The 13,855-nt window shown below is 48.2% G+C and overlaps 1 protein-coding gene across 2 annotated transcripts in view; it reads right to left on the bottom strand.

Annotated features, from left to right (window-relative positions):
- BCL2L1 (BCL2 like 1) overlaps nt 1–13,855 on the bottom strand; it is a 49,514-nt gene that overhangs the window by 34,545 nt on the left and 1,114 nt on the right. The window contains exons 1-2 of one of the 2 annotated variants that reach the window (XM_081011620.1): nt 9,183–9,334; nt 7,029–7,699 (exon numbers count right to left, since the gene is read on the bottom strand). In XM_081011620.1, the coding sequence (XP_080867746.1) occupies nt 7,029–7,574 (546 nt within the window). In that variant the 5' untranslated portion in view covers nt 7,575–7,699; nt 9,183–9,334. Of the gene's footprint in view, nt 1–7,028; nt 7,700–9,182; nt 9,335–13,855 lie in introns of those variants that run through there. The other variant, XM_081011621.1, reaches the window with a different exon arrangement.

Here is a 13,855-nt window from a genome sequence, read left to right as displayed (position 1 = left end):
TTGGGAAAGGAAATGGTTGGGGGAAGTCATTCCATTGGCATTTCCTGAAGAGCTCGGCAGAAAACCCTCCCACTTCCGAAATCAACTTGGGTGGCTGCCAAACCTGGGAAGAGAGCAGAGACTGAACAATCCCATCTTTCTGCCTGCAATTACCTGCGGCTGGCGACTAAGGCTTCCCACTGTCTCAGTCAGCGGCAAATGGGTTTTCCTGGGAAACCAAACTCAGACTCCCCAAAGAGGCTGACGGGGGGCAAAAGAAAAGAATTGCACAGAATTCTGGGGTTCAGTCTCAGTCTACAGAAGAGCTTTAGCAAGGGGTGACTTGGTATGTTCTACATTTGGAACCCACTGCATGAAAACTGCACCGTCGTCCAGGCACATAATGATATCAATCAGGACAATTCTGAGTTTGCAGAGAGACCAAAGCTCTGAGCTGCTACTCAGCACTGAAGGTCCATGGGGCTGAGGGAAGACTTGCAAGAGCAGCACAGATAGCAGTAACAACCTTGCACAGATGGCTAATAGAAGCTTGGACAAACAGTCACTAAGAATGGTTGCAATTGATAGGAGGTTTGCTTCCAAGTCACCTCCTAGTGAGAATATCGGCTCTTGCAAAATCAGACACGTCAGCTGTAAGAGGATGCTATTACTGTCCAGGGGTCGGCCTGACATCAACAGCAATGTCAGCCGTCGGCTATTGTGCCCACCCCTGCTCCCAGTTTCCAAGCCTTTGAAGAAACAAAATAGTTAACCTTCCCAAAGAGCTGATGAGGTGAACGAAGAAGAAACCGGTAACAGTAAAACTAGGATTCTTTTGCTGCCACGAAGACTACCAAACTGCTGGCCTCTCAGGTAATGAATGTCCAGGATCTTTTCTAGCTAAGACCTGAAAGGAGGAAGTGGAAGGGGGAACCTACTGGACAGGATGCAGAACCCACCTCCAGGAATCTGCACCAAGGCACCACCTTGCAGAGTGCCAGCAACTCTGCCTGGGTTAACAAGCCGATCCGTTCCCAGTAACATCCAAGTGGTGATTTCTCAACCCATAGCATGACCATTGCTACACATGATGTGTGCAGTTGCCATGTGCCAGAATAGAAGTGGCTGCATTTTATTGGCAAATGAGTCAGCTCTTTGACTTGCAAAATTGCGATGTAAATTGGTGAGTCTTAACGCTACAGGTGTGCCCCGTCAAACAAGTTGCATTCATGCTCCAAACATCCGTGCCAGGCAGACCAACTCCATGGCTGACAAGAGAGACATAAAGGCAAGCAGGCATGCGGATTCTCCCCAAATCGGCATGTCAGGATTAAATGAATTGGTTCTGGTGACAGCCTTAAACAAACTGGACGTTCCTGACAGAACAGTCTGAGTTGTGCAGAATATGGTTAGAAGGTGTGAATGTTGGGAGTTCATCTTGCTACAGTGCCTGAAATCACAGACACACCTTGTGCATACCTTCCCACGTACATACCCATGAAAAGGAAACAGAAAAATCACCTATGCACCAAAAAAAAGATACTCTGCCCACACACCAGTTGCCTTAGAGGACTGAGCTTACAATAGGCAACTGAGTTTTGACTGCACAGATTTAATTATGCATTGTACATTTATATCCTGCCTTTCCTCCAAGCAACTTAAGGCAGCAAATGTGGTTTTCTTCCTATTTCATCTTCATAATGACCAAGAGGCGGCTTGGTATGTTCCAGTTTGGAACCCACTGCATGAAAAATGCACCATCCAGACCATGGGTGCCAATTTGTCTTGCATTCCTAGTCCAATCCTCTAAACCCAGCCTTTCCTCAAGCTGGTGCCCTCCACATGACAGCTCCCATTACAGATACCGGGGTGGGGTTACTGTTTTTATTTGCTTTTATGGTATGTATCTTTGTGTTTTTATACCGTAAACTGCCCTGTGGTCTTCGGATGAAGGGCAATGTGGAAATTTAATTAAAAAATTAAAAGTTCCTGACCACTGATTGGTCTTGCTGACTGACGATGTTGGGCGCTGTCGTCCAAAGGTTGTTCTAACCCCTACACCACACTAGTAGTGGCCATGGGCACACTGTTAACACCAGAACTGACCACTGTTCCCTCGCCTTCACTTTCCAGTTGCTAGATCTAGGCTTGATCCATCCTCTCAGGCTTTTTAAGCCTGCCAGATAGCTTGTTTTACTGCTCCAATGCCCATGTACTTCTCCTACAGCCCATCCATGACAACAGACCATACATACCAAAATCCATACATACCAAAATCCAGCCTTGGGCACAAAAGGGATCCCACCTCCCTCACCTTACTAAGAAGGCCAAAAATGCTTCATGCGACGTCTGCAAAGGCAATGGAGGAGAAGGACCAGGAGAGCGCTGGGGACCCCTTGCTGGCTACCTTACACACACACACACCCCTCCCAATGTGCCTCTGTTTATCTACAAAATTTCCAGAGTAACTTTCATCTCCTGAAGACTGATCAAATAAAGGCATTGTCCCACCCGCTTTGAAGTGTGCTGCTCCTCAAGCCCTCTCCAAAGATACTTTCCAAGACATAAAATGCTGAGCGACTCTGGGGAATGCGCACGAACACACGGAGCCTGCTCCCTGCCAGGGGCAGGCCTGCCAGAACATGCAAGCCTCTCTGTGGGTCTTTCTCGCAAGCTACGCCCTTTCCACAACAGCATTGTTTGAAAGGGCCAGGCAAAGGCTGCTCCCCAGGCCCCAAGAGAGTGCTAATCCCATGCTAACAAGGCTACGGCAAGAGCAGGGAGAGAAGTGCACATTGGCTGAAGGCTTACAACAGGGCAGCCAGTTCAGGGCCAGTGTGAAGGGGGGAGAGAGATAGAGCTCACCTCTCAAGCCCAGAGATTTTCCAGGCTGCAAGCACAATCAGGAAGTTAGCACAAGGCCAATCCAGCCACTTCTGTTACTGTTAGCAAAATGCCCCTCATTCAGACAGGAGGCTTGTGGGTAGGAAGGGGGCTTGTATACGGCAAAGAAATGAGCAAGTGAGGAAAGCGCACCTGTGTGCAATCTGCACGGAGACGCTACTGACCCTTCTGTGAGATCACTGTCAGGGACAGAATCACGGAGTTGTAGAGCTGGAAGGCACCCCAATGGCCATCTAGGCCAACCCCCCTGCAAACGCATCCCTCAATAATTAAGACTCAAATCTTCTAACTGCACATTCCTGCCATCTGTTTCTCGGTCACTCTAGAGCATGACAGTTTATTGCTACTGATTGCTACCAGAAAAATGCCTGCCATGATGACTGGAGGACTGTGTACTTGGCTGCTTACTGGAAGCTCCCAGTCATCACACAAGCCAGCCCACTCAGGGCCAGGGGGGACGGCTGCGTTGTTCTCCCTTCAACAGTCTTATTGATGTGACTTTTTCCCAGGGCAAGCAACCATTTATAAAATTAAGGGGTATATACTAAGACAACATGAAGCAGGGGACCAAACCTGCTCCCCAGCACTGGTGAACTGAGTTCCTGGCAACCAAGCCCACTACTATCAATATAGTCCATCCTGAGTTTGGGCTCCTGGTCACATTGGAGAGCAACAGCAAGTGGAATAAAATGCTGGGAAATAGATGCATTTGCATCCTTCCAGGAGTGCCAAGAATAATGCATGGACTTCATAACAAACTCATCAGGGAGAAAAAGAGAGAGAGAGCAGCCACATTTCCAGAGATCTGAACCCAGCTCTTCCTGCTCCAGGTCAATCCTCTGTCCACAACATTCACCGGTTCTTAATTTGCCAAATGCCTTCTAGTCACTGCAGCCTCACTTGCAATAATTCTGCGAGGTTGGTAATGAAAATTATTCCATTTTTACAGATGAGGAACAGAGGCCAAGAGCAACATGCCCAAGACCACACATGTTATTTTACTTTTCATTTAGTACTTTTCCATCAAAGCTATCTCCAGTTGGTTGATGTTAGGGGTGGGGACTCAAGCTGTCTGTTCTGGATCCAGGTGCAATTATATGATCCACTGGATCTCAGTAATTCCATGATATGTGATGGGAGTCTAACCTTATTAGTGGTTAGTATGTTGGAGAAACTGGATGACTCTCTCTCTCTCAACTTGACCTACCTCACAAGGTGGTTATGAGGATAAAATAGGAGGGGACTACATGCCACAACTTAAGCTCCTTGGAGGAAGCATGGAACAAACATCAAAGAAAGAAAGAAAGAAAGAAAGAAAGAAAGAAAGAAAGAAAGAAAGAAAGCTATTCTGCAGTACAGAAAAAGTTATCCCCATGGACATGATGGTCCATAACCTTTCTGTGGCCACCATTATCTACTTCCCCACCTTGCACCATTCATTTCCACCAGCAGAACTATGTAACAATACCAGAATAGTGAAGGAGAACCTAGGGAGACAACAATGTTGAGATCTGAGCAGCAGGAACCAGTGGGTGTGCATCCCAGAGCAATTCTGCCCCTCCTACAAATGCTGAACAAATATTTGCCCAAACAATGCATTTGTCCTTAGACATAAAAAAGGGAAGACTCCCAGCAGGCGGTATTAGCTGAGTTGGGGGGGAGGGGAAGGGGGATCTCAGCCTCCCAGCAAGCCAGGGCCAGTGACTTTCCATCAGCGATTTAATCTAAATCCCTCCGGGGAGTTCGTTTACAAAATCAGATTACATTATCGCCTCGGTCTCCAGGATACAGCCCAATCGTCACCAGAGCGACAGGGATATGGAAATCTCCATTGGACCAAGGACTAATCTTGGGAGCTGGAGGGAACCAGGAGAAGAGGAGAGAAGAGAACAAGAGATGGGGCCAGCCACCAAGATGGCCTTAAGAGGAAGAGGAACCAGTTGGGTCAGTTTGGGCAGACACACCCCAGGTTGTGCCCCCAGGACGACTGCATTCCTAGCATTCCTGAGTAATACCCCCTCCCCATGTCTCTCAGTTTTCTCAACACTCACCCTATCCAGCCTGCATCCAATACTGGATTTCACTCCATGCGCCCATTAGGTTTTATCCCTTGCTTGCTGCATTTACATCTGGGTAGCTGAGAGCTGCCACACACAGCCTTGAGTGGTACTTAAAAGTAAATTCCCAAGAAGTGAGCATTAACCCACCAGGAGCTTTGTTTAGGTTCAAACCAAAGGATGTAGACAATTCAGCAGGTGGGACCTTGAGTGAAACAGCCAGCAGCTGATTTTTAACAAGGATGTATTTTCAACTGAGCCAGCATCACCGCCAGATGCAGGGAAAGGGCTCAATGGCCCCCTTGGTGTGAGCAGCCGCGGAGACTGGGTCAAGGGTCTCCCGTTATTCTGCATCACAGCTACTGGGAGTGAGCAGCTGAGAGACGTCACTGGAGGATTCTGCCAACGCGTCTGCTGCTGATCGCTCTCTGAGGGGAAGAGGGCATTAAAGTGTCCTTAGCAGATGAGACACAAATAAAGAGGGCTGGGGGAGGGTATGCAAGGGGTCCAGATGGGGAGTCTGACTGAGCCTCCAGTGACCCACCCCTACTTTAACATAATGCAACCGCCCTGGAGTTAAAAGCAGCCTTGCTGTTAGCCACTTGCCCATATGCCCAGGCTCCAACTTGGTCACTAATTGCTAGGCCCATTGTTCAGACTGCCCTACTCTGCGCAGGTACATGCAGGCAGCCTGGCTAGTAAAACTTTTGGGGGGAACCAGGAAATATGACCCGGAAGCTGTACACTGGCTCCCTCGGCCAATAAAGTGATATGAGCGCCGCAACCCCAAAGTCAGCCACGACTGGACCTAATGGTCAGGGGTCCCTTTACCTTTACCTTAGGAAATAAGGCTGGCCTGTTTACAAGGAAAGATAAAACTAATTTTCCACCCATGATGAATGTCAGGAATTTGTTTGGAGTGTTCCAACAAAGCACGAGCTCCTGAGTGGTATGAGAGCTTCCTAAGTCAGCACTGATTTGCAGCAGTTAACCCATGTCTCTCTACCAATTGCACATTCTGGGTGTCACAATCACTGTACAGGGTCTTCCTGTCAAGCAAAGGAAAAACACCAGGGAGTTGCCAGACACTTATGCAAGGCCACACCCAGAGCCACACTAGCTGCTGGCAAATCCCATGACCTAACCTTTTCCATAGCACATTCATGCTTGGGGCAAGCACATTGGCCATGCACCAAACTGCACTCCCTGGGAAGGTGATTATGTGTGGCAACACAAACAATCTATTTATCCACAGTTGGGGTTAAGGGAAGAGGAAAAATACAGGATTGAGTCTAGTCATGACCAGCAGTTGTCTCATCACCCCTTCACTGGGTACCTGTGCCCTGGAAATGCACCTCAATCATGCCAGACAGCAGGGTAGGCAAAATGTCAACCAACCTCTTCCTTAACCTCAAGGCTCACCCCAGGTTCCAAAGATTAGCTTTGACCCCTAAAGATGAAGAAGACCCAGGGTGGTACATTTTATCTGAAAGCAGCCTTCAGCCCCTGTCAGGGTACAGGTGGGGTATAAATAGATATATAATAAGGGGATAATAAACTAGAAAAGAAATGGAAAGTACCTCTGAGGCTTTGATTAGTGGGCTATGAAATGCTCTAGTGAACAACGGGATTCAGAGGCAGGCCTGTGGGTGACCTGAACCAAGCCAGCCTGAATGAGAAAAGGAAAGACAGTGGCTAGTACCTATCCAACTACACAGCTGAGGAAAGAGCCCTTGTATCATGTGTGTCTATATACTTGGCAGTGCAGGGGAGAAAGAACAGGAAACCTAATATCCATCAGGAAGTGTGAAATAGCATGGAACAAAGATACAATATTTCAGCCCTTGGTGGCCATTTCCAGCTTCTGGTTATCCAACGTTGCATTGGCACCTTGCTGGAGAAGGCACTTGGCGCCTTTCCTCAACTGGTGTCCTCCACATGTTTTGGACTACAGCTTCGATTAGCTCCAGCCCATCAGCATCCTCAAGTTCTGCCTCTGATGCTGCTAGAAATATAAACTGGCCTGTTTCATACTTAAAACTACGAAGGTGCCCTTCCCACCACTACCACCCTTTGCCAACTGCTTACCCAGCCGCCATTTTCTTGGATCCACGGGTCCAGGTGGTCCGTCAGGTAAGTGGTCATCCAGCTGACAATCCGTCCCACCAGCACTCGCATCTCCTTGTCGACGCTCTCCACGCACAGGGCCCCTCCGAAGGAGAAAAATGCCACAATCCTCCCCCAGTTCACCCCGTCCCGGAAAAGTTCATTCACCACCTGCTCAAAGCTCTGGTATGCTGTGCCAGGGGTGATGTGGAGCTGGGATGTGAGGTCACTGAAAGCTCTCCGGTACCTCAGTTCAAACTCATCGCCTGCCTCTCTTAGCGTCTGCCTCACGTCCAACCTCGGGCTGTCTTCAAGATCACTGAGGATGCTCGGGTGTCCAGTAGCCCCATTTACGACCGGGCTGGTACTTTGATGCCAAGACGGACTCCCATTGGGGACGCTGTCCATCTCGTCTCTCAACTCAGTCCTGTTCTCGCTGTCCTCCTCCAGCTCATCCCAGCTGTGGCCCCTCTCTGACAGCTTGTAGGAAACAAAGTCTACCACGAGCGCCCTGTTATTGCGTGACATCTTCACACCTGAAGGTGTCTCAGTAAGTCCATGGTCCAGAATGCTAGCCAACCAGCACGTTTACCGAGCGAGGATGCTGCTCCTTTCCATCTTTCTGGCAACCAGAAGAATGCTAAGCAAGAGAGCTTCAAGGGAGAAAGAGCAGAAGGAGAGAGAGAAGGAGACGAAACTGTTAAAAGGACCAGGCTTCCACTCTGTTTTCCTGGCATGCACGTAGAAGCAGTCCCTTACTACTCAGGGAAAGTCAAATATTCATGAGCATCTCTGTGGCTCATCCTCAGACTTAGTCATATGAGCATCTGTATAGACAGCCAACTCCTCCCCTCCCCCGGCCACTTTACTTTTCCACTAAAGCTGGTCCCAAATCTCATGCACAGGGTTCACCCCCCCAAACAGATGTTTTACCGGCCTCAGGTGCTGCCTGTGAGGTCCTTTCCCCCAAAATTCTGTGCAGCATGACCAGGACACTCAGTACCCAGGTGGTCTCTCTGCCACATCTGAGATCAATCTTTGGAAGCAAAACCAGCTCTGACCGGAGTGATCCTGCAGCCTGCCAGGCTGGGAAGATGCAGGCAAAGAAGGTTCTGAAAACCCAAGAGGGCTCCCCCTGCCACCTTGATTGAGTGCTGCGGCTCTCCTGCAGCAGCGAAGCATAGAGATCCCTCCCCCTGCATCTCCACCTCCCACCATCCCCAGGATCTAAGCACTTCCTGGTGCTTTTTTTAAAGGGACAAGTACTGGATGAAGCTTCTCGGCTGTATTTGCTTGCTCCCCAACAAGGACCAGGAATTAACAATCAGGACGCCACCTTTTGCCCCTGGTCAGTAATGTCTCTCAACAGCCTAAAACAAAAGCAGAGAGTAAACCGGGGAGAGAAGTTTGGGCTTTTTTTAATTATAAAACAACTTCAGGGAAGGATTAGAAGCTGCTTTCAGGTGTGCTCAAGCCAAGGTTGATCACCTTGACTTAGATTTCAAGACCCTGAAAGGTGTGGGGAATTTGATTACACAGCCTCTCCATTTTACACTGGAAAAGCGGCTCGTTTTTCACTCCCTCCCTGCAGCCTGCTCCGGCAGCAAAGTCAAAGGCAAGAGTTTCCTTCTGCCTTCCTGAAATACTAGCTTAAGTACTCTGCGCTAGCTTAAACGTTAACTGCAAAGGGTTGCAGCTGAGGAGCACAGAGGCACAGCAGACCTCAGCCGTTAATGCAGCTCCAAAGCAGAATTCTGAGCACAAACTCCCACCACAAACAGACCCACTTATGGGAATGAGTCATGCATGAGACATATCCCCCAAATTGGAAAGCTCAGGCACGCACAAGGCAAATGACTGCGAAGAACTAGGCAGAGGGGGTGATAGCAGGCTGCAATTGTGCCAGGCATGGCAAAGGATCCAACTTAATGTTGAATTTGTATTAACAACCGGTCGGTGGTATTCTCTCTCTCTCTCCTGCCCACCCCAACCCTATTTCCTCCTTTGCAGGAGCTGGGAGAGACAGGGCAGTCACAGCAGCATCCCCTTCCTCCTTCCCAGAAGGCCAGCTGAGCAACAATAGCCAGGCTATCCCCTACTGGGAGATGTGTCAAAAGGAGCTTGTGCAGTACTCACCCCCTGGAGAGGGAGGACGAGCTCAGTTCTGGGAAGTCTTAGGGGAAGGAGGAACCCAGCCAGCCGCTGTGCACTGAATGTGGCGGAGGAGGCGGCAGCAGCAGGGATAAGTTCCAGGCACTGGCCAACCCGCCTTGTCATCACCATCGCCCCGCCTCCTAAGGGCTGGCCAAACATTCAAGCCAGCCAGCCCCCATTCCCAGATTGTAGGAGGCCTAAAAACATCAAAGCTCAGCAGATTATGAAACCTCCATTCTGTTAATTGAGCCTTCATTCAGGATTTTTTTTTTTTTTTGCGCGGGTGGGCGTGGGAGAGGGGATTTTTGTAGTTAAAATCCCAATTTTTCTACCATTCACTCTAGCAGTATGGCACAAGCCTGTGTCCAGCACACATCTAGACTCCTTCCGCGTCCATCACAAGGAGGTTATGGGTCTGAAAACACCCTCTCCCCAATCTTTTATGTTCTTCTCCCACAGTGCCATCTGAATAAAGGTTAGTCGGAAGCGAGCCCTTCTGAATCCAGCAGGAATTTGCTTCCTGGTAACCCTGAAAGCGCTTTCTGTAGGGTTGTACCGCATGTGGGGAAGTGCGACAGTGGCTTCTTCAAAGGAGAGGTAACTAAATGCCATTTTCACACAACAGACTAAGGAAGAGAAACCTTCATTCTCACCAGGCTAAAGCAAGATTCCCTAACCTGGTGCACTCCAGATATTTTGAACTACAATAAAAACAACTCCTATCAGCTCTTGGTCAACTTCCCCAGCCTCCTGAGCCCTTATTTCCCAGATCCTTACAGCACACAAGCCACTTCCACTGCTAGGCCCTATGTGGCCTTTTCCCTGGACAAAGTGGGTTTTTTTATTTCCCTCCCAGCAGCTGTACTCTTTAACATTTCCGTCTCCCTCTCTCCTTTGCTGGGAAAGCGACACAGGCAGGCTGAAATAAAAGACTCCTGGAGGGCACTCAGTACCTGTGAAGCAATCCTGTCAAGAGCACTGTAGAGTGGTCCCACACCCCAAGGGTGTGGAGGCACCTGTGTGCCTGTCTTCCAAGCCTTAGCCAATTGCAAATCATCCTGTCCTCCACAATGAGATCATCGAAAGTTAGAGCTGCTAACTCGAACACACACAGAGAGACTTCTCTTAAGACCACCCTCTATCATTTTCTCAGGACTTTCAGCCAAACACCCCGCAGGCTACTGGAATTCGGCAAGATCAGCATCTTTCTTTTCTCTCTCCTCCCCAAACATGCACAGAGCAAAGGGTTTGGCTCTGGACACACTCACTTGCAGGATGAACTCCCTGTCTGAGAACTGTCCCATCTTGGGGGAAAGGGAAAAGAAAACCAGACTCAAAAGTTAACTGCTGGGCCTTGGGTTCCCCTTGTTCTCTATCAGAGTTCCCCATGTGCCAGAATGACTTCTTTTCTGCAGGGGTGTGAGAACGTGTTTCCCAAAACTCAAATCAAGAGGTCATGGGTATATCACTTTCTCTTTTTCTTCTCTTTTCCCACCTCTCTGCTAGTTTCAATTGTGTGCTGTCTCAAAACTAGATTCAGGGTTATTGTTTGGCCTTGGCAACTCTTGCGCTCGTGCTGCTTATCTGCACATGAGATGGATAGAAAAGTGCTAATTAGAAGCTTCATACTGTAGTTTTGCAAGAAATCTGGACACTGGTTCCTGTACATGCATACCCCACTCTGTGTGAGGCTCAAGAGGGGGATAAGGCTACCAATGGCTACTAGTGAGCTACCCCCAGGATCAGAGACAGCATGACCCTGAATAGCAGTTGCTGGGGAATAACAGCAAGAGAGAGAGCCATTGCCCTCATGTCTTGCTTGTGGACTTCCCAGAGACATCTGGTGGGCCTCTGTGAGAACAAGGTGATGCACTAAGTAGGTGTTCAGCCTGATCCAGCAGTCAGGCCCTTCTTATGGTTTTAAGAGCAAAGAATGTTGCTAGAGTGAAGGCAGAGTGAATTCACTCAAGAATGATGTATAATTTCTTTCTAATGCCTTTGTCATGGGTTCATCTAGCATCTCTGCTGCATCTAGTGTAAAACATGTGTCCCTCACTAGAATTTCCCTGAAAAAAGGAAGAGCAGTCTCACTGATCAAACTAGGGCCAACTTTCTGATTCTGTGGGTTTTCTTCTCCTTGCTTTCCTTCAGCTCCATCCTGACTATCCCCTCTCCAACCCACAAATCTCCACATTCACCATGTGCTTCTTTTACTGCTCTTTTTAATTTTTTACTTAGAAGAGATGCCACATTTCATCTGTTTTTTTCTGCCCATCCTATGCCTAAATGAATTTCATTTGAAAACACTTTACAATCATACCTTGGTTCTTGAACGTCTTGGTACTTGGACATTTTGGCTCCCGAACACTGCAAACCCGGAAGCGAGTGTTCTGGTTCGTGAACGTTTTTCAGAAGCTGAACATCCAACGCAGCTTCTGCAGCGTCCAACTGAGTGCAGGAAGCTCCTGCAGCCAATTGGAAGCCGCACCTTGGTTTTCGAACCGTTTCGGGAGTCGAACGGACTCCTGGATCAGATTAAGTTTGACAACCAAGGAATGACTGTATTGATTTGGCATATCAGAGTCTTTCAACAATATGAAAAGTCCTGTTCCACTACCAAAGACAGCTTTCACCAACCTGGTGACCAACATGCTGATGGGATTTGCAGCCCAAAATACCTGGAAGGCACCAGGTTGGCAACGGGTGACTTAAAGCATCATCACCCTGTTAGATATGGTGGAATTAAAAGTCAAGGGGCACAACAAGAAGTGCTCAGATCCCATGTCTGGAACTGGCAATTCTCTGTTGTCCCAACTATAGGATGAGCAACCCTGCCAATGATGTCTCCAATCCCAAATTCAAGCAGTTTCTCCCTGGAATTTTGGTTGGAGAATTGAAAGCTGGGGAAGGGGCACATGTTCAGTCCCTGGCATCTCCTGTAAAATGATCCTAGGTCCTAAGGCTGGGAAAGATGTTGAAGAGCCACTGGCATTTGGAGTAGACATCACAGGGCTGTGTAGTTCCACAGCTAAGCTCAATATAAGGCAGCTTCATAGGTGTACAGGCGCAGATCAGGGAGCCTATGCCCTTAGCCCAGTGGTGGCCAAACTTGGCCCTCCAGCTGTTTTGGGACTACAACTCCCATCATCCTAGCTCCCAGTGGCCAGGGATGATGGGAATTGTAGTCCCAAAACAGCTGGAGGGCCAAGTTTGGCCACCACTGCGCTAAGAAGACTTCGGCAAACCACACTATAGTTCCATGCACACTAATGGCACTATATCAATAGGTCAACAAAATGGGTATAACAGTGACCAACATTATGGGTTCAAGGTGAAAACCTGCAATAAATGATTATTGCAGGGCACTCTGTAGATTACAAACGATGTCATCTGGTCCTTTCTCTGTCCTGTTTCTTTCTCTCGCATATCCTTGTCCACCCCTTAGCACTATCCTATCCCTAATCACCCCCCTCTCAAGCCACTTCCTCTTCCCACACTGGCACCCCACTCTGCTCTCCACAGATCACAGCTCCTCACACCTTCCTTTTACACACTGTTCCCCAGACAGAGCTGTCTGTATAGGATGATTCCATTCCGATCAGCCTAATCCCTTAACAAACCAGAGAACCAGAGGGAGAGGAAACCAGATAGCTTCCCAAAGCTGCCTTCTGGGAGAGCTGTCCAAGACCAGCTCCCTGACCACTGCACACCATTGAACCCTACTGCTGCCTCACATTTACTGAGTTCACATGAGTCAGTATATTGCACTGGCTAAGGTACAGGCAAGCAGCCTGTGGTCCTCAGGCATAATTTCCAACACCCTCTTGCTCAGGTCAGACCTGTGGCCAGAATGATGTGTCGCAACCTGTTCAGCAAGAACGAAAAGGGTAGTGGTCCCACCAGCTATTGGCTTCTGCATGGCCAAAGTCAGATTATTTCTGCAGCGTTTCTCAAACTTGGATCCCCAGCTGTGGTTGGACAAAAACGCCCATCATCCCTGGGTCCTGCTAGTTAGGAATGGTGGGATTTGTACTCCAACAAGAGCTGGGGGACCCAAGTCTGAGAAACACTGCCTGACAAGAATGGAGACCTCATCATTAATAAAGAAAGAAAAAAGTCATTTTTAATTTCTTTCTCTATAAGTTTTATAATTGTTTTCAGTATCGGGAGTATAAATGATGTTAGTTATATTAATTTTGTTGTTTCTTATATTGTGGTTGTTTGACTTTTCTATTATTTGTTTGTTTGATTGATTGTGTTTGCTTATTTGTTTGTTTGTCTGTTTTCCCACAAATGTATTTATTTTAAAGCAATAAAGATATACTTTAAAACCATATATCTTAAAAGGTAAAAAATTAAATAAAAATTAAATAAAAAGAAAAGAAAGAAAAAAGTGAGACCATCAGACGACAATCCTGAGAGACCAGGACTGAAATCCCAGTCATCAAGATCAGTGGGGAGCCATCGTTTCTCAGCCTAAACGGAGAGCCTCAAGGTCCATAAATAGCAACACCCTACTGGTCCCGGGCCCTAAGGAAGTTAGATCAGCTTCAACCAGAGCCAGGGCCTTTTCAACACTGGCTCCAGCCTGGTGGAACGCTCTGCCTCATGAGACCAGGGCCCTGCAGGATCTGATTTCTTTCCGCAAGGCCTGT

Source organism: Podarcis pityusensis (assembly GCF_964106645.2).
Source record: "Podarcis pityusensis genome assembly, chromosome: 6".
Lineage (NCBI taxonomy): Eukaryota > Metazoa > Chordata > Lepidosauria > Squamata > Lacertidae > Podarcis > Podarcis pityusensis.
The sequence above is the reverse complement of the archived record's forward strand: the minus strand, read 5'-3'. Positions and strand labels throughout refer to the sequence as shown.